Source organism: Triplophysa rosa, linkage group LG25 (genome assembly GCF_024868665.1).
Source record: "Triplophysa rosa linkage group LG25, Trosa_1v2, whole genome shotgun sequence".
Lineage (NCBI taxonomy): Eukaryota > Metazoa > Chordata > Actinopteri > Cypriniformes > Nemacheilidae > Triplophysa > Triplophysa rosa.
Window position 1 is genome coordinate 7,177,210 of NC_079914.1, and position 24,270 is coordinate 7,201,479.

General features: G+C 45.2%; 1 protein-coding gene across 1 annotated transcript; it reads left to right on the forward strand.

Annotated features, from left to right (window-relative positions):
* Nucleotides 1–6,468: 6,468 nt before the first annotated feature.
* On the forward strand, nt 6,469–13,489 carry LOC130548774 (vitellogenin-like). Its single transcript, XM_057325785.1, has 28 exons — nt 6,469–6,520; nt 6,617–6,637; nt 6,745–6,896; nt 6,992–7,243; nt 7,319–7,480; nt 7,568–7,716; nt 7,800–7,950; nt 8,059–8,216; nt 8,344–8,509; nt 9,148–9,273; nt 9,359–9,577; nt 9,651–9,868; nt 9,958–10,055; nt 10,169–10,293; nt 10,378–10,479; nt 10,566–10,685; nt 10,780–10,966; nt 11,044–11,146; nt 11,238–11,423; nt 11,509–11,611; nt 11,699–11,903; nt 11,981–12,231; nt 12,317–12,358; nt 12,448–12,525; nt 12,601–12,807; nt 12,886–13,028; nt 13,128–13,266; nt 13,367–13,489. The coding sequence occupies exons 1-28, from the start codon at nt 6,481–6,483 to the stop codon at nt 13,487–13,489; spliced, it is 4,026 nt and encodes a 1,341-aa protein (XP_057181768.1). The 5' UTR covers nt 6,469–6,480.
* Nucleotides 13,490–24,270: the final 10,781 nt, after the last annotated feature.

Sequence of the window (24,270 nt, forward strand, 5' to 3'; positions counted from 1 at the left end):
GCGAGGGTGATATGAGGATTATTGTGAGCGCTAATCCGTCAGCCACTGGCTCGCGGACCGTTCGCACCTCGTCTTGCTCGTTTGACCGTTCCCCATGAGACAGTCCGCCGTCTTATTCCTCAATCACATATCGGACACGGTATGTGATGATGAGATGTCTGTTGCAGCATCGGAGGGTGACTTACTGGCATCAGACTCCGACGATTCCTTGAAGCTCCCTCCCTTGGGGGGTCGAGATCAGGAAGAAGCGGACGTCGAAATGTCAGCCATGCTTTCCCGGGTCACCGGCATTGGGTTGCGGTGCATCGCACTGCCTCTCCCAACGCTCGCGGCTGGATACACGGTACATCGGGCTTGAGAGCGGCTCCAAGCCGCACTCGCCCCCAGTGCCGTGTTCCCCCGGAAGTGCATGAGGAACCTAGTACGACCTGGAACGCCCCCTTCGGCACGTACACGTCAACTAGTTCCATCACCCTTTCTTCCCTCGGTGGTGGGGCAGCTAGAGGATACGTCGATGTCCCCCAGGCACTCGACCTAGACTCCCGTCCAAAGCACGTAGGCTTTTCGGCATCTGAGCTGTCGAGAGCGTACTCTGCTGTGGGCCAAGCTGTCCCCTCTCTCCATGCCATGGCCTTCCTGCAGGCCAATGCGTGGAGAGAGCTCCACGAGGGTAAGACCGACCCAGCGCTTATGCAGGAACTCCGCGGCTTCACCGACCTCGCTCTCGGGCAACCAAGGTGATCGCGCGGGCCCTGGGTCGGGCGATGTCCACACTTGTGGTCCAGGAGAGACACCTCTGGCTGAACCTTGCACAGGTGAGTAATACTGAGAAAGTCCGCTTTCTCGATGCACCCATCTCACAAGGGGGGGCTGTTTGGTGATACTGTCGAGTTCGACAGTTAGGGAGCAGACAGAGGATATCAAGTATGTCCTCCCCAGCCGCGACTCGACTGCCCTCTGGCCGCCGAGATCCCGTGCACCATCTGCTTCCGAGCAGCCCTGGTCCTCTTCGAGACATCGAAGAGGAGACCACCACCCCGTGAGCAGCCGCGGCGAAAGCCAAAGCGGCCCTCATGGGAAGACCCCAGGGAGATCGAGAATACCTTCGGGCCCGACCCCAGCCATTCCCACAGCCCATTCTAAATGTTTTCTCCCTCTCTGGGCGTTTAGCACAGCCGCTCTCACCCTCTACACGATGGTGTTCGGCAACTCAATGTTGCGTTATGGCGAGACCCAATGTCGAGGATAATCAGCAGCCTAAGCACTCTCAATCGACGGTGCGTTGTGCCACATCATCATCTGGGTATTATCACAGCCGCTCTCACCCTCTACACGACGGTGTTCGGCAACTCGACATTGCGGCAAGACCCAATGTCGAGGATAATCATCAGACATCATTGCCAGGCAGGTAAAACTGCAGAGCCGATCTCCTCTCCGGGGGTCCCCCCCACAGCGAGGGATCCGCACTACCAGCCATCGAATCACCCCCGGGAGGTCGATGAAGCAGAACGTACCCCTAGCCTCCCTGTCGGTCCCTGGGAGCCTGACAAGAGCTTCCCAAACCGTCACCATGACTACGGGATATGGTCCGTCTCGGCTACGCGATCCAACCCCCCGGACGCCCGCCCAAGTTTCGGGGCATCCCTGCCTCTGCTGAGGTTAAGAGGATGCCCCGAAACTTGGGCGGGCGTCCGGGGGGTGGTACCAGAGGGGTGCTTCGGGCCGAGGTCGCCACCCCTCTGGTGAGGAAGCGATCGTGCTCGTCCCTCTAGCCGAGATGTTCAACGGGTTTTACAGCCCGTACTTTATCGTCCCCAAAAGAGCGGGGGTCGCTAGATCTGCGTACCCTGAACAGGCACCTACTCAAGCTGCCGTTCAGGATGCTCACGCAGAAGCGCATCCTGGCATCTATCAGATGTCAAGATGGATTCATGGCAATCGACCTGAAGGACGCTTACTCTCATGTCTCAATTCTCCCTCGTCATCGCCCGTTCCTACGGTTCGCTTTCGAGGGTCAGGCATATTAGTACAGAGTCCTCCCCTTCTGTCTGTCCCTGTCCCCACGAGTCTTCACGAAGATCGTGGAAGCTGCCCTCACTCCCCTCATGGAGAGAGGTGTGCGGGTACTAAACTATCTCGATGACTGGCTCATTTGACACACTCATGAGATCTGTTATGTACACACAGGGACCTAGTTCTCCGGCACCTAGATCGATTGGGACCACAGGTCAACTGAAAAAGAGCAAGCTCTCCTCTGTGCGGAGCAACCTCTTTTTTGGTATGGAACTCAACTCTGTCTCCATTACATCGTGACTGCGCTCAGTCAGTGTTGAACTGCTTGGGTTCAAGCAGTCAGCGGGAAGAGGCTCCTGGGCGCATGGCATCCTCGACGGTGATGATACCCCTCGGGTTGATGCACATGAGACCGCTCCAACACTGGCTACAGAGTCGAGTTCCCTGGAGAGCGTGGCACACCGGCAGCAGGCGGATGGTGATTATGCTTTTCTGCCGACGCACCCTAACCCCTTGGTCTTCAATGACCGTTCTACAGACGCAGGTCCCTCTAGGGCAAATCGAGACGCGTCAGTGTCACAGACACCTCCCTGCAGGGTTGGGGTGCCGTGTGCAACGGGCACGCAGTGTCGGGGCGATGGACGGGCCCCTGCCTGCGCAGGCATATCAAATTGCCTAGAGTTGTGGGATGTGCTACCCGCACTGTAGGGGTTACAACCTCACGTGCAGAATAAGCACGTGCTGGCCCGGTCGGACAGCACAACTGCCGTAGCGTTTTTAACCGCCAGGGTGGCGTTCGCTTACGGCAGCTAACACGACTCGCCCGACGCCTCCTCCTGTGGAGTCCGCAGGTGAGCAGATCCCTGCGAGCCACACATATCCCAGGCGACCTGAACCAGACAGCCAATGTGCTCTCTCGTCAGTTGACGCCTCGCGGAGAGTGTGCAAGGTCAGGGAGAGGAGCATCAAGTGTACTAGTTGCGCCATACTGTCCCAACCGGACTTGGTTCTCGGAGCTAATGCTCTTGACGACAGCTCCTTCCAGGCCGATTCCCCTGACGAAGGACCTGCTTTCCCAGGGGAAGGGCACGTTATGGCATCACGGGCTAGACCTCTGGAACCTCCATGTCTGGCCCCTGGACGGAACGAGGTGATCCTGAGTGGCCTAACCCCTGCGGCGGTTAAGACCACTACTCAGGCTAGGGCCCTGGCCACTAGGCGACTATACGCCTATAGTGGTGCCTCTTCTCATCCTGGTGCTCTTCTCGAAGAGAAGACCCGCGTAGTTGCTTGATCAAGTGGGTGCGGTCCTCCCAGAGACTCGAGAATAATCTCTCCCCTTCCACACTGAACGTGTATGTAGCCACTGTTGCTGCTCATCACGACCCAGTTGCTGGTAGTCTCTAGGACAGCACAACCTGATCATTTGGTTGCTAAGGGGCACGGGAAGGCTACCTCACCCATGCTCCGTACCCATCAGAGATGCCGCTCTTTCTCACTTTCGATGAAGACGGCTCTTGGGAGGACGCTCAAGAGGGTAGCGGACCTACAAGCATTCTTCGTGTCCACAGATTGCCTAGAACTCGGGCCCGGTCATTCTCGCGCTATCTTGACACCCCGGCCCGGCTACGTGCCCAAAGTTCCCACCACTATCCCAAGACACCAGGTGGTGAACTTACAGGCGCTCCCCACCGGGGAGGAAGACCCAACCCCATCCGTGTTGTGTCCAGTACGCGCATTGCGCCTCTGCTTGGACCGCACGCAGAGCCGCAGAAGCTCTGAGCAGCTCTTTGTCTGTTTTGGAGATCAGCAGGGAGGACTGTCTCAAACACAGATTGGTGCACTGGATCATAGACGCCGTAACTTTGGTGTACTTGTCCTAAGATCGCCTATGCCCACTGGGTGGGAGCTCTCTCCACACGGAGTATAGCCTCCTCATGGGCACTGGCTCGAGGCACCTCTCTGGCAGACATCTGCAGAGCTGCGGGTTGGGCCACACCCATCACCTTCGCGAGGTCCTACAGCCTCCGTGTAAAACCGGTATCGTCTCGAGTCTTGCAGGCATCAGGCAAGACCGGCGGCCGGTAGGGTGTACGCCTATGACAGTACCCCCCCCTTTCTCCTAAGGGGGTCAGCGTACTACTAGCCTCCCTTCTTCCCCCACTGGGTGAAGAACAGGCACTCCATCCATCACTAGCAAGCACCTCCTGCGGGCGGGCTGGGCAGAGCAGCCCTGCCCCTTAGGCCGGGTGTCTCCGGAGTTATTCGCAACATAGCTCTAACCGGACCTAGTGCTACCAGATGTTGCCACCCCCCAGTAGGGCGGTTCCGTCTGATGTATCCTCATGCTGGTTCCCACCTTGGTAACCCATGACCTCCTTAGGTGGACCTCCACATCGCGGTTTTCTCTTCAACCGCTCTTTCTTCCCATGAGTTCTCCCCCATCGGTGAGACCATGTTGGTATCTCCACTAAACTCCTCCCTGCGGTAGGATGTGGTCTCTGTAGCGCAAATCCGGCGGAGTCCGGCATGCAAATTTCATTCGCCAATTTTCATTGGCCTTTTCTAAGAAGTTGGAAGCGATTGGTTCTCAGGGACGAACCCCATCTGTCGGTTCGACACAACGTCTCGTTCCCTCCATCAGGGAACCGAGGTTACAAACATAACCGAGACGTTATCATCTTCTATGCATTTTACGTAAACATTTGATCTTTTCAACATTTTGATCTTTTAAACTTTTCTATGCTTCTATCCTATCCTATACTATTCTGTCTAAGTGCTTAAAGAACCAAAAAATACTTTCTTGAACAGTGATCAAATGTAATCACATGTTCCACAGATTACTTCATTTCTAGTTGCGAAGGTTATCAACTGATATTTATTCTTTTCACTAAAATTGTCATGGCAGACACAAGAGAGACCCAAGTGCGGGGTTGACAAGGCTTTATTGATCAACAATAATGAGCGATAATATGGGAAACCAGATCGCGAACGTTCCCGTCCACGGAGGTGTGAGCAAGAGTCCACTGGAGCAGGGTGAACCACCAACGACTGTCAAGGACCGTCCGCTGGTGTAAGGATGCAGAGGGTAGGGCTCAGGAAACTCTCTCGACCCGGGACACCCGCCGTGAGGGAGGCAGGCAGTTCCTGCGAGGGTGGCGGCTTTACGTCCCATGGAGAGGCACCGCGTGGACCAGGTGATAGCCGTCCGGGACGCCAATAGGAGCTGGAGGAGCAGAGAAGATGAGAGAGGGTGACAAGAGCGAGAGGAACCCACCGGGTAGCAACGCTCCACAGGAAATGCAAGGTGAGTGTTAATCCAGGCTAGGAATAACGTGACTAAGGCTTGGTATCGAGGCGAGGCGAGGCGAGGTGAGGCGAGGGATAATTTCTGTAGATGAGCCGCAGCTACATCTAGGGCAGTCTGAACAGGCTGTAACATGCAACGGTCAGACACAGGACGAGAGACACTGAGGGAAAATAAAGGGAAACGTAACGAGGAGGGAATAGTAGGCAGGTGAGGGGTAGTTACGGGAATGAGATCTCTTAATGAGTGAAGTGTCAACAGGAGTGTAGGTGCGGAGTGGAAAATCACCAGTGCAGGGGAAAGTCTAACGGAGACACAAGGGCGGGGTGAGTGACGCAGACACCGAGCACGTGGTCAGCCGACGACTCCCCATGTGCTCGACACTAACAAAACAACCCACATGCAGTTAATACCCTCACCCGACCAGGACCGTGACAGTAATAAATAAACTAAAATGGACTTTTAACAGTTCTTCTTTAATGACATGATTACAGGCCAGGGTAACCTAACCTTACTGAAAACTAAATGTGCAACCAAACCATGTTTGTTTAGAAAGATAATCTGTCTATTACTAAAATACTGTACCGTGTACTGTACTGATTTGCTCAAAGTAATCTTATTAGCAGACATCTAGACATCAAAGCTAACTTTATTTACTTTCTTATCATCAAACAAAAGTCTGTCAATATAAATTAAGGTAGACCTCCAAACTACAGATATATTACATACAGAATAGAGAGAGAGAGCAATAGATAGATAGATAGATAGATAGGTAGGTAGGTAGGTAGGTAGGTAGGTAGGTAGGTAGGTAGGTAGGTAGATAGATAGATAGATAGATAGATAGATAGATAGATAGATAGATAGATAGATAGATAGATAGATAGATAGATAGATAGATAGATAGATAGATAGATAGATAGATAGATAGATAGATAGATAGATTTTTTACTTATGTTGTTATGTTGAGAAGAATCAGAATGTCATTGTGGACATTGGCCTGGAGGATGACATGATGACAGGCTAGGGTAACCTAACTTCTAATCTATGTACAAATCTATGTAAATCAACTGTTAATAATTTATTTAACAAATACAACCTGGTCAACAAAAAACTACTATAAAAGGTCTGTATCTCTGTGAGTTCTTCACAAACCACCAGCCATGAGATGTGTTGTGCTTGCCTTGACAGTAGCCCTTGTGGGTAAGTGAAAGTTTTTCTTTTTAAGATTTAACTTATTTTACAGAAAAACACATAGAAAAATGTGATTATTAAAATGTCTTGTCATATTTATTTCAGCATGTCAACAGATTAACCTTGGTAAGTATTATGATTTGGCAAAGAATTTTCTTTCTTTTTTTTGTTCATGTTCTCTTAAGTGGTTCACATTGACCTGAATTATCCCAAAAATCCTTAACTCATTTCAGTTCCTGAGTTTGCCCTTGACAAGACCTATGTGTACAAGTATGAGGCTCTGCTCTTGGGCGGTCTCCCTGAAGAAGGTCTTGCCAGAGCAGGAATTAAAGTCAGCAGCAAGGTTCTTCTCACCGCAGTGACAGAAAATAACTTCCTGCTGAAGGTAAACACTGTTAACAACCTAGTTTTAGTGTACGATAAAAACAAAAAGTGCTACACTGGTAACAAGTAATAAAAAGTGAAAATGTTTCCAAACAGCTCATGGATCCTCTGCTCTTTGAGTATGGGGGCATCTGGCCCAAGGATCCTTTTGTTCCTGCCACTAAGCTAACCACAGCACTGGCCGCTCAGCTTCAGATTCCCATCAAGTTTGAGTATGCTAATGGTGTGGTTGGGAAGGTATTTGCCCCAGCAGGAGTGTCTCCTACTGTCTTGAACTTGCACAGAGGAATCCTCAACATCCTTCAGCTCAACCTCAAGAAGACCCAGAATGTCTATGAACTGCAAGAGGTGAACAATTGACCCAAGTACATTTTTAATCCATTTTAAAATGTGCAAACTAACTTGTATAGCTTCTCCTTAAAGGCTGGAGCTCAGGGAGTGTGCAGGACACACTATGTCATCAATGAAGATCTAAAAGCCAACCATATTATTGTAACCAAGTCTAAGGACCTCAGCCACTGTCAGGAAAGAATCATGAAGGACATTGGCTTGGCATACGCAGAGAGATGTGCCGAATGCACACGGGTAATGCGAAAGACTGGGGGAAAATGATACATTTACTTGATAAAATAAAAACGTTGAGGGTTAAATTTACTTTGTCTATATTAACAGAGAGTCAAGAGTCTGATTGAAACTGCAACTTACAACTACATCATGAAACCAGCTGCCACCGGTGTACTGATCACTGAAGCAACAGTTGAGGAAGTTCATCAGTTCTCACCCCTCAATGAGATCCATGGTGCTGCCATGATGCAAGCAAAGTATGACTGGTTCTCCTTTTAAGTTGCATTATTCCATACAAGTTTCACTCGTAATATGGTAAGGCTGAGGAATCTTTTTCCAGACAAACCTTGGCTTTTGTTGAGATGGAGAAGACCCCTGTTGTTCCCATGAAAGCTGATTACCTGCCCCGTGGATCCCTTCAGTACGAGTTTGCAACTGAGATTCTTCAGACACCCATTCAATTAATGAAGATCAGTGATGCACCAGCCCAGGTACACTTAATCATTTGCCTTCAAAGTCCTTAAATAAAAAATCCCAGGTTTAACAGTGCATGTCTGACTTTTTAGATGTCCACTAAATATGGCCCACTATTGTTCTAGATCATAGAGATCCTGAAGCACTTGGTTACTAACAATATGGCTATGGTTCATGATGATGCTCCCTTGAAGATTGTTCAGCTCATCCAACTCCTCCGTGTTGCCACATTGGAGAACATTGAGGCTATCTGGGCTCAATTTAAGAACCAACCTATTTACAGGTACATTTAGTTAACATTAAGTAATGTTGAACCCATGAAACCAGATGGACTACTGTTAACATTAAGTAATGTTAACAGTAACATACTGTTGCGTAGTTTTTTTTAACTAAAACTATTGTTCTGTTAGGCGCTGGCTTCTGGATGCTCTTCCTGCTGCTGGGACACCAGTCATTGTAAAATTCATTAAGGAGAAGTTTCTGGCTGGTGAACTTACCATTCCTGAGTTCTTACAAGCTCTTGTGATTGCTCTGCAAATGGTCACTGCTGATTTGGAAACCATCCAGTTGACTGGTGTGGGTACACTTTACTATTCTAATAATGTGAATTTGCAAATATAGCCTGATTAAAGGTTAATATTATAAAATCTTTCTAAAATCTCTCCTGTGGTCATAAATGCTCAGGCTGTGGAACTTGTAAATCAGTATAAATACCTTGAATTAGATGATAAGGTGACCTTCAATGCCCATGTAGATGCCGTGTGTAAGAAAACTCATCAGAGGATGTATTTTTTAAGGAAGTTGCATAGTTTTAAGGTGGATAGTACTTTTATGAAAATGTTTTATTCTTGCTTTGTTAAATCTGCTGTTACTTTTTCATTAGTGTGTAGGTAAGGGTCATAGAACCTTAAATGATTTGGATGATTTGTAGAAATCCAGGACTTTGAGGAAGGTTGATCTAATTATTAGTGACCCTAGTCATCCCCTTAGAAATGTTTTAAGGTTGCTACCTTCACTCGTAGATATCATATGCCACTTTGCCGGACAAATAGATTGTACCAGCTGCTATTAGATTTTTAAATGGTCTTAAGTGTTTATAAAAGTCATTGTGTCTGTTGTTTTCTTTGTATTGTAATTGTATGTCTTTTTACTGCTGGCTGTGAAAAAATAGCCCCTAGGAAAATAATAAACTTGACATTGATCTTTTCAAACAGAGTTTGGCTGTGCATGAGAAAATCGCCACAATCCCAGCAGTGCGTGAAGTGGTCATGCTTGGATATGGTTCTATGATCGCCAAGCACTGTATTGCAGTACCCACCTGCCCTGTTGAGCTCCTCAGAGTAAACACATCAATCCATCCTTTTATTTTGATAAGAATTTATCATTTACTTTATTTTCAAATTTTATGTGCATTCAAACCCTCAGCCCATCCATGATATTGCTGCAGATGCCATTACCAAGAATGACATTCCTGAAATCTCTTTGGTTCTGAAAGTTCTGGGCAATGCTGGTCACCCTGCTAGTCTTAAAACAATCATGAAGCTCCTGCCAGGACTGAGAACTGCCGCTACTACTCTGCCCATTAGAGTCCAGGTTGATGCCATCTTGGCACTGAGGAACATTGCCAAGAAAGAGCCCAAACTGGTAAATATCAGATGTTGTTGAAACTTAATTTAAAAAACATACATTAGTTAACTTATTTTGTTTATCACCTCAGATACAGCCAGTGGCTTTGCAGCTCTTATTGGACAGAGCTCTCCACCCTGAAGTGCGCATGGTTGCTTGTATTGTGTTGTTTGAGACAAAGCCCTCAGTGGCTCTTGTTTCCAGTCTTGCTGGTGCTTTGAGGATTGAGCCAAACATGCATGTGGCAAGCTTTGCCTATTCCCACATCAAGTCCTTGACCAGAATCACTGCTCCTGATATGGCAGCTGTGTAAGAATAACAAGGACATTTTCAAATTCAATATTTTATCGCTTCACTTGAACACAAGCCTTGACGTGATCATGGTTTTCAATTTTTAGTGCTGGTGCAGCTAGTGTTGCCATGAAGCTCTTGAGCCCCAAGTTGGACAGACTTAGTTTCCGTTTCAGCAGAGCCCTTACACTGGACATCTATCATAGTAAGTCAAAGCCACTGTAAATCATAATATTCAGTGATAAACAGGAACCACGAGCATTTGTTAAAATCTTTATATTGACTATTCATTCAATGGGTTTCTCTGTCGATGTGAAGCTCCTCTAATGATTGGAGCTGCTGGTAGTGCCTACATGATCAATGATGCCGCCACCATCCTGCCCAGAGCTGTTGTAGCAAAAGCACGTGCTTACCTAGCTGGGGCTGCTGCTGATGTTTTTGAGGTGGGGCTCCAAAAACCTTTATCTTTTTGTTTTAAAATGTTTTAATAAACTTTAATAAAAGACCCAGTTGAATATTTTAAACAGATTGGTTTGAGAACTGAAGGAATCCAGGAGGCTCTTCTGCAATCTCCTGCTGCTGATGAAAGTGTTGACCGTATCACAAAAATAAAGCGCACTCTGAGAGCAGTAAGTTATGCCTATTTAACTGTTTGTAGTTCGTAGTTGTATGCTTGTAAAAAAAAGCATCTTACCTTATATTTCAACTTCTCCAGCTCACTAACTGGAAGGCTCTGCCAAACAACCAGCCATTGGCTTCAGCCTACATCAAAATACTTGGACAAGAAGTGGCTTTTGTCAACATTGACAAGACTGTCATTGAACAAGCAATACCGGTATTATTATGTACTTCATGTCCCCTCTCTCATTACTACAAGTCTGAGATCTGGAATAACGAGAATGAAACATTTCTCAAACACTATCCCCTAGATTGCAACCGGACCCAGACCACGTGAATTTTTGAAGGAAGCCCTTAAAGCATTACAAGAAGGAATTTCTTTGCAGTATGCCAAACCTCTGCTAGCAGCCGAAGTGCGTCGTATCTTTCCAACAGCAACTGGTGTACCCATGGAGCTCAGTTTGTACACTGCTGCTGTTGCGGCTGCAACTGTCAATGGTGAGTTTTTTCTTTATGTTGTGTTCCTGTTTTATAAGAGGCTTCTTATTTTCATGTTGTTCTGTACATTCTTCAAGTTAAGGCCACTATTACACCACGTCTTCCTGAGCAGTTGGAGACCTTCACTCTTGAGCAGCTAAAAAGGACTGACGTTCAGCTGGTAGCTGAAGCAAGACCAAGGTACATATTCTATCTACCTGTATGAAGAGGAATATAATATAATATGAAAATATATAACAGTTTTCAAACACAACCTCCTTACTTCTTTCAGTGTTGCTCTGCAGACTTTTGCTGTGATGGGAATAAACACTGCCTTCATTCAAGCTGCTGTAATGGCCAAAGGAAAGATCCGTACAATCCTCCCTGGAAAAGTAGCTGCTAGAGCTGACATTCTCAAGGGCAACTACAAGGTGGAGGCCCTGCCTGTTGAGGTTCCTGAACATATTGCTGACATGAGGTAATCAAATCTGTTGTACTGATGTGGCAAAAATGTTGAATGAAATTTCTTGTGGCAGCTAAAAGTTTCCCATCTTTTTTGACAGCTTTGAAACTCTTGCTGTGGTCAGAAATATTGAAAACCCCACTGCTGAGAGGATTGTTCCCTTGGTACCAGAGTTGTCTGTGCAAAACTACCACACACCTATTGTAAGCTGATTTTAATCTTCTCTGGACATAGATATGTAAGAAAACTCTTGAGTATTTATTTACTCAAAGCTTTATTTTTCTTTTCAGTCTTCTGAGATCACTGGGTATGATATGTCAGCTGAGGTTCCTCTGAGAGCTCCTGCTCCACTGCACAAGACCCTATGTCTTGTTGTCCCATACATTGAAATCAAGGGATGCGTTGAGGTGCACTCTCACAATGCTGCTTTTATCAAGAATGCTCCTCTGTTCTACATATTAGGACAGCACTCAATGCGTGCTGCAGTGGCCAGAGGTATTCTTTTAATTCTTTTTTATATTTTATTTTTCCCCAGAAAAAGGATCATTAATGGTTTGCCATGTTACTTGCAGGTGATGGTCCTGCAGTTGAAAGACTGGAGCTTGAGGTTCAAGTTGGTCCTAGAGCTGCTGAGAGACTCCTTAAGCAAATCAACCTTGTTGATGAGGAAACTCCAGAGGGAAAGACCATCCTGCTGAAACTGAGGGAAATCCTGGAGGCTGAAGCTAAAAATGCTCCTGTTTCTTCTAAAAGTAGCAGCAGCAGCCGCATCATCAGTTCCAGCAGTTCAAGTTCCTCAATGTCCAGTTCTCGCTTAACTGAAGTAAGAACATGAGATGTTTCCTGTTCATTAGATATCATATATCATACATAAAAAAATATATTAATTCTTATATTTGGATGTTTAGGCCACCATAACTGAACCATTCAGGAAATTCCACAAAGATCGGGTAACTAAACCATTATCATTGTAAAGAATATTGTTACTTTGTTTCCTTGATTCTGTTATTTCACTTGTAAAATATAATTTGGCTTACAGTACATGGCCCCCCATAGAGCCTCAAAGGCAGTAAGCAGTGGAAGCGCAGCATCAAGTTTTGAGGCCATTCAGAAACAGGTGAGTCTGTGCTGTTCATAATAAAAAATTCTAAAATGAATATGTACCCCTAAAATGTCCAATTTATGTTTTCAGGCTAAGTTCCTTGGAAATGCTGCTCCACCTGTTTTTGCTGTTATTGCCCGTGCCGTAAGAGTTGACCACAAGCTGTTGGGCTACCAACTTGGTGCTTACTTTGACAAGTCAACAGCAAGAGTGCAGCTTATTGTTTCCTCAATTGCTGAAAATGACAACATGAAGATTTGTGCTGATGGTGTCCTGTTGAGCAAGCACAAAGTCACTGTAAGACTGGAACTCATGTGATTCTTAAAATATGATCAATTATTGAATTTTTCAACAAAGCACAAATGTTCTTTACAGGCCAAGGTTGCCTGGGGTCCAGAGTGTCAACAATATGCAGTCACTGCCAAAGCTGAAGCTGGTGTTCTCGGAGAATTCCCTGCTGCCCGTCTGGAGTTGGAATGGGAAAGGCTTCCTTTAATTGTCACCACATATGCTAAAAAGTAATGTTAATCAACAACAAATTCTTGAGGTATCGGTAAAAATTAAATTGACTGATATTATCTGTCTTATCTGTTCTCTTTGTACCACTTCTCAATTAGGCTGTCTAAGCATATCCCTATGGCAGCTCTCAAGGCGGGATTCAAGCTTGAAAGAGTCATGAACAGTCAGAAAGAGATTGAACTGACTGCAGCCTTGCCAACTCAAAGGACTCTGAATTTCATTGCTAGGATTCCAGAGGTGAGAAGCCGATAGTTTGTCCTTCAATTGTTTTATGACTCACATACAGTATAAATATGACTTAAAAAACAACTAACTTATTGCGTTCCTGGTGCTCTAGATGACACTGTCAAGAATGGCCATTCCTCTTCCCTACGCTGTTCCCATCAATCCGGACGGAACTCTTTCTATTCACATTGATGAAGATATTCTGACCTGGCTTAAGAAACATCTGGAGGAGTAATAACAAATGTAAAAAAGTAAACACAATCTGAAGAACGTGTAACTGTTCATGTCGCATTGATTGTTGTAGAAATTTAATTGTTGTAAAGTAATGCTAATAAAGTGAGTGATAGTGTAAATTGCTGTCTCCTTATAATAATATCTAGCAAAGCTCACAACAAATACTATAAAAAGGTTATAGTATTAAAGTTAAAATATTTCAATAACAGCATACATTTCAGTGATTTTGAATTCAGAAACAAGGGGTGAGGGAGCCATTGCAAACAAGTGAGGAAGTCTACTGTACAACAAACCTAAAACTGCCATGTTATAGCTATACAACAATTACTCTATACTGGCAAACATTTAACATAACTTTTATCAAACAAAGAACAAAATGAATCGTAAACATAATAAAAAGCAACAAAGTCCTAGGCTCAGTAAAAAAAGTGTGTAAAGTGGCAATTTTTTAACAATTATAAACTTTTAAGATTGCTCCACATCAGTCATGTTAAAAAGAAAGTTCAACCTTTCTGAATTCTATGGTTTTCCAAACAGTATCAGGACAAGTTTAGATTTTAAAATTAGGTAGTTCCAACAAAACATGACATAACCAATTGTGTCATCATTAATTTAACAAAAAACAGGCAACAATGAAGAAGCCATGTGTCAACTACTTTACTGTAGCATCGGCAAGTGTTAGCAGCTCTATAATGCAGAAGCTTGGCCAGTTTGATGATCTGGAGTATTCAGCAAGAAAGAAGAAATCAACAAGAAAAAGCTTTTTCTCTATTAAAAGAACATGGCAGCATGGCTTAGGTTTGCAAAACTCCATCTGAACAAACCACAAGTCCTTGGCCATAAAGCAAAAAACAGATACAGCATATTAGCACAAACACCTTACACAAACTGTCAAGCACAGTGGTTTGTGCTTGTTTCGACCTTTGACCTTGCAGTAGTCCATGACTCAGTCACTGAGTCGATCATGTACTGTATGTAACATCAGTGTTGAAGTCTCGAGACTCGGACTCGGTCTTGAACTCGGTCTCGAGACCCTATTTTAATGGTCTTGGTCTTGTCATGGACTTGTGTGCATTTTGACTCGGTCTCGACTCGTACTCAAACATGTTCGGAATTGGACTTATGCCCGAGTCCACTCGAGTCCCAGCAAAAATATTAAACACATGGAAAAGACATCCCTTTATGGGCCAAAAGTGAAAGTTGTTTCTAGCTTTTCATGGGGTCTCCTGATTGTCTAATATTGATGTCCAGTCTGTACAAAGTAAAAACTGGTTGAAATTTTGAGTTTACACATGGAAATAAATTAAGGGAGACTCTTAGAAATAAACTGAGTTGAATGATTTGAGTGCAGTAAGATAGCAAGCAACCACTGAATCAAGGTTAAAAACTGATGATTTGACAATATTCATTGCAATGAATCGGTATCACTTTTGTACCTGCAAAAATCACCATTATTGTGATCTTTTTTAGCTTTAGTTGAGCTCTTGGCTCTTCTATTTTAATGGTAAATTAGGTTTCCTTCAGCCATAACTGTGTGTTAAAATAAATTAATTGTAGCAAAGAGATGATTACTTCTGAATGGTAATGCATGCATTTTGAAATTGTCTCTGTGGATCTGTAGTTTGATATACTGTGATTTTTTTAGGAATTAACATATTCACAAAATGTTAAACCACTTTAACACACAACGACATCAAGAATCTGCATATGAAACTCAACAATGGTGACAATCAACAAAAGAAAGCTTCATGCTGCAATGCATGCTGGGTGATCTGTTTATCTGAATTATTTTGTCGATTGTCATCATTGTTGAGGGTTGTATGATGAGGGTTGATGTCAGTGAAATAAGTTTGTTTATTTTCTCTCAATACCTGTGCATTGACTAGCCAGAGCACTCAGACCAGTCATCAATTGATCAATAATGTTTAAAACTAATACATTTTATTACAGCATGACTATTTCCATGAGAACAACCCTAACTTCTGTAAAAGCATGTCTGTCTTTCACATTGCACAAGTGTTTTTATAACACTATTACATGACCTGAACGAATTCATTTAACAAAAGTCAAGGATCAAGAGCCCAACTAAAGCAAACACTGATCACGATAATGGTTATTATTGTGGGTACAAAACTCATTTCACAGAGTCTCATTTCATTTATTTCCATGTGAAAACTAAAAGTAGTCTGATAAACTCCAGATTTGAACCAGTTTTTACATTGTACCAAGGTCCCCTGTACGTCAATATCAGACGTTCAGAAAACGTAATAATGGGCCAATAAAGGAACGTCTTTTCAACATCGAAAGATGCAGATCGGATCGGATTACAGGGAGTTACATGGCAACTCCCTGTAATCCGATGGTCTGCTCATTCAGACGGGAAAAAACATCACCCAGATAGGCCAATATTGTAAGCCACTCTTCGTCATGTAAGCGGTTACTCAATTCAAAGGGATGGTCGATAATTAAGTTCGTCCCTCAATTCAAACAATCGTGTGAGAACCTTTCCCCTGGACAGCCATCGTACATCAGTATGTTGTAACAATGTGACGTGGTCGCTGCCCATTTCATTGCTCAATGCAGAAAACAAACGAGAATTCAAAGGCCTTGCTTTAATAAAGTTTACAATTTTTACAGCATCTTGCAAAACTGCCTTAAGACGTTCAGGCATTCCTTTGGTAGCCAGCGCTTCTCTGTGGATGCTGCAATGTACCCAAACCACGCAGGGTGCAACTTCTTGCACACGTGTTACCAGTCCACTCAGCTTGCCTGTCATGGCTTTCGCTCCATCAGTACAAATGCCCACACAATTTGTCCACTGAAGTCCATGTGATGTTACAAAGCCATCTAAAACTTTGAAAATCTCCTCTCCAGTTGCTCTGCCTTCCAACGGTTTGCAAAAAAGTATATCGTCCATAACTGAACCATCATAAATATACCGGACATATGCCAGCAGCTGAGCCAAACCAGCTACATCCGTTGATTCATCGATTTGTCAAGCGTAGAACTCGCTGGATTTTATGCGAAGCAATAGCTGTTTTAAAACGTCTTCTGCCATATCAGCGATGCGACGTGAAACTGTGTTGTCTGATGACGGCATCTTCTGTATTGTTTTTTTGGCTTTTTCCCCAAGCATAATACCCGCAATATCAGCTGCAGCAGGAAGAATTAAGTTCTCTACAATAGTATGGGATTTGCCCGTTTTAGCCACTCTGTAACTCACCATGTAGGATGCTTCCAGTCCTTTCTTATTATGGTTTTCTGACGCTGTTATAAGGGCCTTACTACTCCCGAGTTGTCTTAACTGTCTTACGAAAAACTCTCGCGGTTTATTTTTCAAAGTCGCATGCTTTGTTTCTAAATGCCTGCTCAAAAACGCTGGCTTCATGCAGTTATGAGAGAATACTTTTGCACATATAACGCACTGTGGTTTGGGATTTTCGTCATTGCCAATGTAAGTAAATCCATATGAAATGTATTTCTCATCATATTTACACCTTTTTGATCGTCTTTCTGTGAACTGCTGAACCTGAGTTGACGCTGTAGTCTCCGATGCATCGCTATCTGTGTCGGTGTCAACCGGAGCGGGTGGTTGACTTACACCTGCAGCCGAAGTGCTGTTGGAGGGACCCGGGGTGTGGTCAGAGGACTGTGGATCATCCGAGCTGCTGGGAGTCGATTTTCTTTCTGTGGCTGCGGGCCTAAATCTTTGCAACCACTTATCCATTTTAATTTAACAAGCAGTTGTTGCTTCGTACCAAGCCACGTGCAGTCGAATTACATGCGGTACGTAAAGACGTGCGCTTACGCATGAGTGGACGCATATTTTTTGATTGGATGTCATGAATTTGACCTTTTATGGCACTACGTGACTACTATTTTGCTGTGTGTACACTAGAGGGAGCACGTCTTTATATTCAGCTTGTGGGACATAGAAAAACATGACTGGTTGATTGTCAGGTGCGTTATAATTAAGTAAACAGTAGATTTCAGGATTTTGTTCACGTACCCCCTCCGTCACCTGGCGCCCCCCGGGGGTACGCGTACTGCAGTTTGGGAACCACTGCGCTAAGGAATACAGCTACACTGGGAACGTTTTTGGATTACTCGCTTGGTTTTGGGGATTTTATGAACTTTGACTCATCTACCGCTGTGAACGGACAATCGTTATCGTTACACTCTCAAACATTACCATCCTCACGGACAATCAGATAAGGTCTTTTCTCATTTCTAATGGTGATGAATATTGTTTGTGAATGTGTATGTTTGTTATACTTATGAAAAAGGTGTCGCAGATAAAAACAGATTCATCTGAAAGAGAAATGTTTGTTTAATTGCAGAGTTTAATTACAAAAAAGTTTGATGAATGCTTGCCGTATATGTTAATTCCATCTTTTATTTATGCTGTTTATGCGGTAATACAAACATTGGTTATTGACCCCTCCCTAAAAACAGATATATAAGCAAAGCTCTATATAAAGAGAGCGGCGGTTATAAAATCTAAAAAAAACACACCCATGTTTGCCAGCCAAAAATCCTCCTTTTCCAACACAGTGTTATACGGCTGGAAACGACTCTGCCATCCCAAAAGCTCACCGGCGACATCTTGTGCAACAAGCCACGCTGTCAAAACACAATAAATATGGTGACACCGAAGTCAGCACTGTCAACAGTAGGCAGAGCTCTGATGAGGTGGAGGACTACTGGTCAGGAAATATTTGAAATGTGTTTTTTGAAGAAAATAAAGGTGTGTTATGGACTATATAGGATTGTTAAATGCATTAGTGTTAAACACTAAAGAACAGCAAAGTCTGGAAAAGCATGAGCATCAGTTAGGTGAGGAAAAAGTAATGCAAAAAGTACTTTCAGTTACTTTCCACAAAAAGTACCCAAGTACCGTATTTAGTTACTTTTTTATAGAGTAACTCAATATTGTAACTAGTTACTTTTAAAAGTAACTTTCCCCAACACTGCTCTTAGCTATACTTTATCGCCTTTGATAGTTCATACCGTTATGCAAAAAGCTTTTCTACGTCGCAGTTTAATTTCACATATAACATTTTATATAATAATTTAATATAAAATTCTATTTAGTATTAAATTTACATTTTTACTTTAACTTAGTTTTAATTTTACAAAAAAATACTCAGGTTTAATACACTCAGTGTAGGCTATTGAAGTGTTTTCATGAATAAAATTGTCATACACTGATGGTTGTTAGAGTTTTTAATCGGAGCCTATTATCCCAAAGCACATCAGTTGGCAAACCATTTGACAGGAAAGGCATAGTCTATAGGTGTGTTCGATTTGACGCTGCGCAGATCGATCGAAATCTGACTTGAAGCAGTGCATGCTGGTTAGAACTTTTGTCCGACTTGAGCCGGCGCCGACGCCATGTGACTTTCACGTGGGGCATTAAAGTAGCGCGAGAGCGTTTCGAGAACAGCCGGCGAGATCATCTCAGGAGCGGCTGCACCAGGCTGTGATGACGACATAGCTTTTCATGATTGGCTAGACAACGATCACGTGCGTTTCGGGTTTATTATAACACCCTCAGTTCAACTAATACTTATTAATGCAAGTTTTTAAAACAGCTAAAACTCTGTTCGTACAGATATAATAAACATGTTATTTGGTGTTGTTTAATAAAATAAAGATGAAATGAATACAGCCTCCGTTGGTAATTTATTAATATATGCTTATGTTTACCATGATTTTTAGGCACACAGTATTAAGCAGCACATAACATTTGAAGAGTTTATGGTTGCTACTTTTTAATTTAAACTTTTGTTTATTGGACAAATCCAGTATTCTAATCCACTTCAATCGCACTTTGAAAAGGAAACACGGTGCGAACGTCATTACGGCAAGCAGCAGGTGTCCGACTTGACTGCTTCTTTTTCAAATCCTCCCTCTACTGCAAGTGGCTAATCCTGCCGATCGGTCTGCGCAGCGCCGCATGAGCTCGAACACACCTAGTATTTCACGAGTTCGCCTAGGCAAATAATAATAATGGTGTCAGGAAAATGCTGATAGCAGGGGTAGGTAAGATATGCGTATTTGGCGTGCTGTCCAGGGGGCGGGCTCCGAGCTCGCCGATTCCTTCCGACCCCGGAACACTCCCCCCCTGATGGGGGCGAGTGCGCCGAGCTCGGAAATGGCCCGAACCCAGAGCTCACCCCCCCGGGGTCCTGCTGTGGAAAGCGAGTTCGGGGAGATCGGCCGGGGAGGTGGAGGGATGTTGCATTACTGTAGAGAAGGTGCATGTAAGAATTCTGGTCTTATTTATGCAGAGGCTCGCTTGAGCTGATAGGGTGAAAATCGTGATTGCTGGTAGCGAACCAGCCGGGTTTGATTATGAGCTCCGGCTTCACCTGAATTTTGTTAACGAAACTCGACGTCCGAATATCCCTCATAGTAAAATGAACAATGAAAATGTCATCATCTCACTTTTTTCTTTCAAGGTGTATTTTTGAAGAATATCTTCATCATATAATGAAAGTCAATGGTGATGTCACGGTTATATTCTGTTTTGTTTTGTTTTGGTTCGGTCTTCTGTTTCCTGTGTATTTAAGCCTGTCTGTCCCTTTAGTTCATTGTCCGCTATTGTTTTGTTTACGTGAGTTTATGGTGTTGTGTGGTTCAATTCATGTGGATTTATTATTAAAAACGTGTTTTTTGGATTACGCCATGTCGTGCGCTTTGGATTCTCCCAGCCACACGTGACAGGTGAATGGGGCTGCACTAAATAGAAGTACCATCAGATGTCCATAAAACTTGTGCATGATAGTCCAAGTCTTTAAAACTGAGGTGGACGTATTTAAAAAAAAAAAAAAAAAAACTTTACAATATAATCTTTTACAGTTCAGTAATTTCTCTGCTGAGAGAAGCACTGTGGATGTCAAAAGTGTTTGAGGAAATGAATCAAGAAACATGACACACTTCTAAAAAGGTAAAGACAGAGGTGCCAGACCTCTGAGGTGTGCATGAAAAGAAAAAGGGTGCCATTATCAGATTCAGCTTTCATTTCATTCACGCTTTTGCTCTCAGAAAGATTAACTTTTCATTCCTTTGTTTTGTTTTTTCTTCCCACCTGCTTCATGTTTACATTTCTCTCAGGGGCCTTAAAAACCACAAGCCTCATTTATAAAGACACATTTTTAACTATTCCCTGCCCATATACATGTTTCATTCATTAACCATAAATACGTATTTGTCAAAAAAAGATCTGCCTTATATACAGTATATGCTCCATAGAGTACAACATCTATTGGAATACTTTTTATACATTGCAGTGATATATTGTATATTATATTTTGCAGTTGACTTCGGGGCGATTCACATTTCGCGTCTTTTGTGTGCGCAAATTCGTTATTTTAAATGTAGACATAAATGCATATGCAGCGTGCACATTTTTCTAGGCGCGGCGGTGCCGCATCGAGATGGAAATAGTTCAACTTTCAGGTGCGGCGGCACTCTCGAGTCATTATGACCTACCGAGAATGAGCTTGGCGCATGATATTATTTTCGTTTCGCATTGGCGTTTTTACCTGCCACAGCTGTAAGTGTTGATGCACTTGTAAAGGGATATGCAATTTATTTTATTCAATTATTACATGTGAATTTTGATTGTGTAATTTGGTTTAGACAGCTATGTCAACAATAGTACAGTAATAGTTTAATCCTATTCCTAGGTACTGTCTTCTTAATTTGCGCCCAACCTTTTTAGGTGCCATTGATCATGATCAGCAGGGCCTGAACACATGGTGAGTTTATAAGCTTCAAAGTGCCATTTTAGTCTTAATGCTGAGAATTCATGAAATTTACTCCTACTTCCAAACTTAAATATAAAGCAAGTTATCAAATTTCTTAAAGCTAAGAATCACTCTACTCTCCCAATTATTTAAGACAGCTGGAGAGGTCTCTCAAGTGCTTAGGAGTTGCCACTAGGGGCTTGTGATGGTGCTGAGAGACAGACATGTGGTGGACAGAGGGGATGGCCAATGGACGTATCATTCCACATTATACAGCATAATTCGGTACTCCCCTGCATAGGCGTAATTGCGGGTGGCACTTTTTTAAAGTATGAATTTGCGAAAGGCATTTCAGAGTTCGCCTAGGCAAATAATAATAATGGTGCAGGAAAATGCTGATAGCAGGGGTAGGTAAGATAGCGTATTTGGCGTGCTGTCCAGGGGGCGGGCTCCGAGCTCGCCGATTCCTTCCGACCCCGGAACACTCCCCCCCTGATGGGGGCGAGTGCGCCGAGCTCGGAAATGGCCCGAACCCAGAGCTCACCCCCCGGGGTCCTGCTGTGGAAAGCGAGTTCAGGGAGATCGGCCGGGGAGGTGGAGGGATGTTGCATTACTGTAGAGAAGGTGCAGGTAAGAATTCTGGTCTTATTTATGCGGAGGCTCGCTTGAGCTGATAGGGTGAAAATCGTGATTGCTGGTAGCGAACCAGCCGAGTCTGATTATGAGCTCCGGCTTCACCTGAACTTTGTTAACGAAACTCGTTTGGATAGATGACGTGGTTGCCAATGGTGAACCGGCCGAGTTTGATTATGTGCTCCGGCTTCTCCCGAACTTTGTTAATAAAACATAATTTCACGAGTTCGCCTAGGCAAATAATAATAATGGTGGCAGGATAATGCTGATAGCAGGGGTAGGTAAGATATGCGTATTTGGCGTGCTGTCCAGGGGGCGGGCTCCGAGCTCGCCGATTCCTTCCGACCCCGGAACACTCTCCCCCTCATGGGGGCGAGTGCGCCGAGCTCGGAAATGGCCCGAACCCATAGCTCACCCCAAAAATGCAGAATAAACGCTGGACAGCAGCCGGATAGCGCATGCTCCCCCCAAATAGCGAGAATTGAGGCTTTCTGGGTGATGGCTTGCGTTTGCCGTGGGGCTTGTGGGTTGTGCAAACCCTGATGGTGCAATGCTGCTGTGGTCTCCGGATGTGTGGGGATCCTGTGAGTTGGGAGTCTGCTGCGGTCGTGGTTTTAGGACTGGCTTTGCGTGGCGGCTAAGTTGGTGATATAGGATTTGCTGGAGCGTGGGGATGGAAAATTGCTGTGAGCTCTTGCGGAGTGGATGGCGCTGAGTGGGTGGTGATGTGTATTCCCACTAGTCTTTCTGAAGCGTGATGGGTGATGTTGCTTTGGTGATCTTGAGTTCTGGAAATTGGTTTTGCTGTGGCAGAGCACGGGATGGAAACACGGGACCCTGCGGGAACGTTCGCTGCGACGATGCTGACTTCTGGGGGCTAAAAGGGAGGTCTGCTGCGGCAGAGTAAAAGAAGAAGCACGGGCCCCTGTGGGGCGATCGCTGCGGCGATGCTGGCTTCGCGGGCTATGAGGGGGTCTGTTGCGGCAGAGTAAGGGACGAAGCACGGGCCCCTGTGGGCGGTCGCTGCGGCGATACTGGCTTCGGGGGCTATGAGGGGGTCTGCTGCGGCAGAGTAAGGAAGTGGCACTGGCCCCTGATTGGCGATCGCTGCGGCAATACTGGCTTCTGTAGAATTGGTGTCTGCTGCGGCAGAGCACGAGTTGGAAGCTCGGGCCCCTGCGGGGGCGGTCGCTACGGCGATACTGGCTTCTGTAGAATTGGTGTCTGCTGCGGCAGAGCACGAGTTGGAAGCTCGGGCCCCTGCGGGGGCGGTCGCTGCGGCGATACTGCCTTCTGTAGAATTGGTGTCTGCTGCGGCAGAGCACGAGTTGGAAGCTCGGGCCCCTGCGGGGGCGGTCGCTGCGGCGATACTGGCTTCTGTAGAATTGGTGTCTGCTGCGGCAGAGCACGAGTTGGAAGCTCGGGCCCCTGCGGGGGCGGTCGCTGCGGCGATACTGGCTTCTGTAGAATTGGTGTCTGCTGCGGCAGAGCACGAGTTGGAAGCACGGGCCCCTGCGGGGGCGGTCGCTGCGGCGATACTGGCTTCTGTAGCATTGGTGTCTGCTTCGGCGGAGTGTGAGATGGAAGTCCAGGTGCTTGTGAGGGCCGTTGCTGCGGTGAACTGAATTCTGGAGAGGTGAGGTCCAATTAGCTGAGTACGAGATGTGCGCCGGGCTCCTGTGAGTTGAACGGTGCGTCACTACTGCTGGTGGTTTGATGGAGAAGTTTGGAAGATGGTTGATGCTAGACGATTCGAGTTATGAGGGTGCGGTGTGCTTCTCTGATGAGGGCGCGGTCTGTTCGGATGTAACTTTTGTAGGCTTTGGATGACCATCGGCCGAGCGCTTGTATCTGGGGCTGTGAGAGGCCCTTTTGGGCAGCCGTGGTTGCTGCGCCGATGCGGAAAGAATGGCAAGAGAAGTGATCTGCTGGGATGCCGGTATGGAGCAAAACGGATTTAAGATGTTTTTGGAACCAGAAACGTGTGGCGGGGTGATTTAAATCATCTGCGAAGAGGGGTTCGGATGGAGATTTAACTTGTGATCGTCTGAAGCGGATGTAGGCTAGGAGGGATTGATAAGGCTGGATTGGGGAATTGAGATTGAAGATATAGATGAAATGGCCTCTCCCGGCCTGGTCGGTCTTGCTTCGCTTGATAAAAAATGAAATGGTTTCCGAATCGAGCACTGATAGATCCGAAAAGGTGGGGTGAACTGAGGGATCGAATTTGGACGTGGTGGTGATTTCTGAGCATCTGAGGAATCCGAAGAAGGCCAAAATGAACATGGCGTCGAGTGTGCGTGCGGTGTGCTTGGTGTGATAGCCTCTGCGGAGGGTGGAAATGCATTTTGTTAGAATTTCTATGGTGATTGGTTGTCTGGCGTCCGGGTGGGTG

Coding starts and splice junctions, on each gene's coding strand:
- LOC130548774 (XM_057325785.1), top strand. CDS start 6,481: ATGAGATGTGTTGTGCTTGCCTTGACAGTAGCCCTTGTGG. Junction 10,056..10,168: donor TACACTGGACATCTATCATA/GTAAGTCAAAGC, acceptor GTCGATGTGAAG/CTCCTCTAATGATTGGAGCT. Junction 13,267..13,366: donor TCATTGCTAGGATTCCAGAG/GTGAGAAGCCGA, acceptor CTGGTGCTCTAG/ATGACACTGTCAAGAATGGC.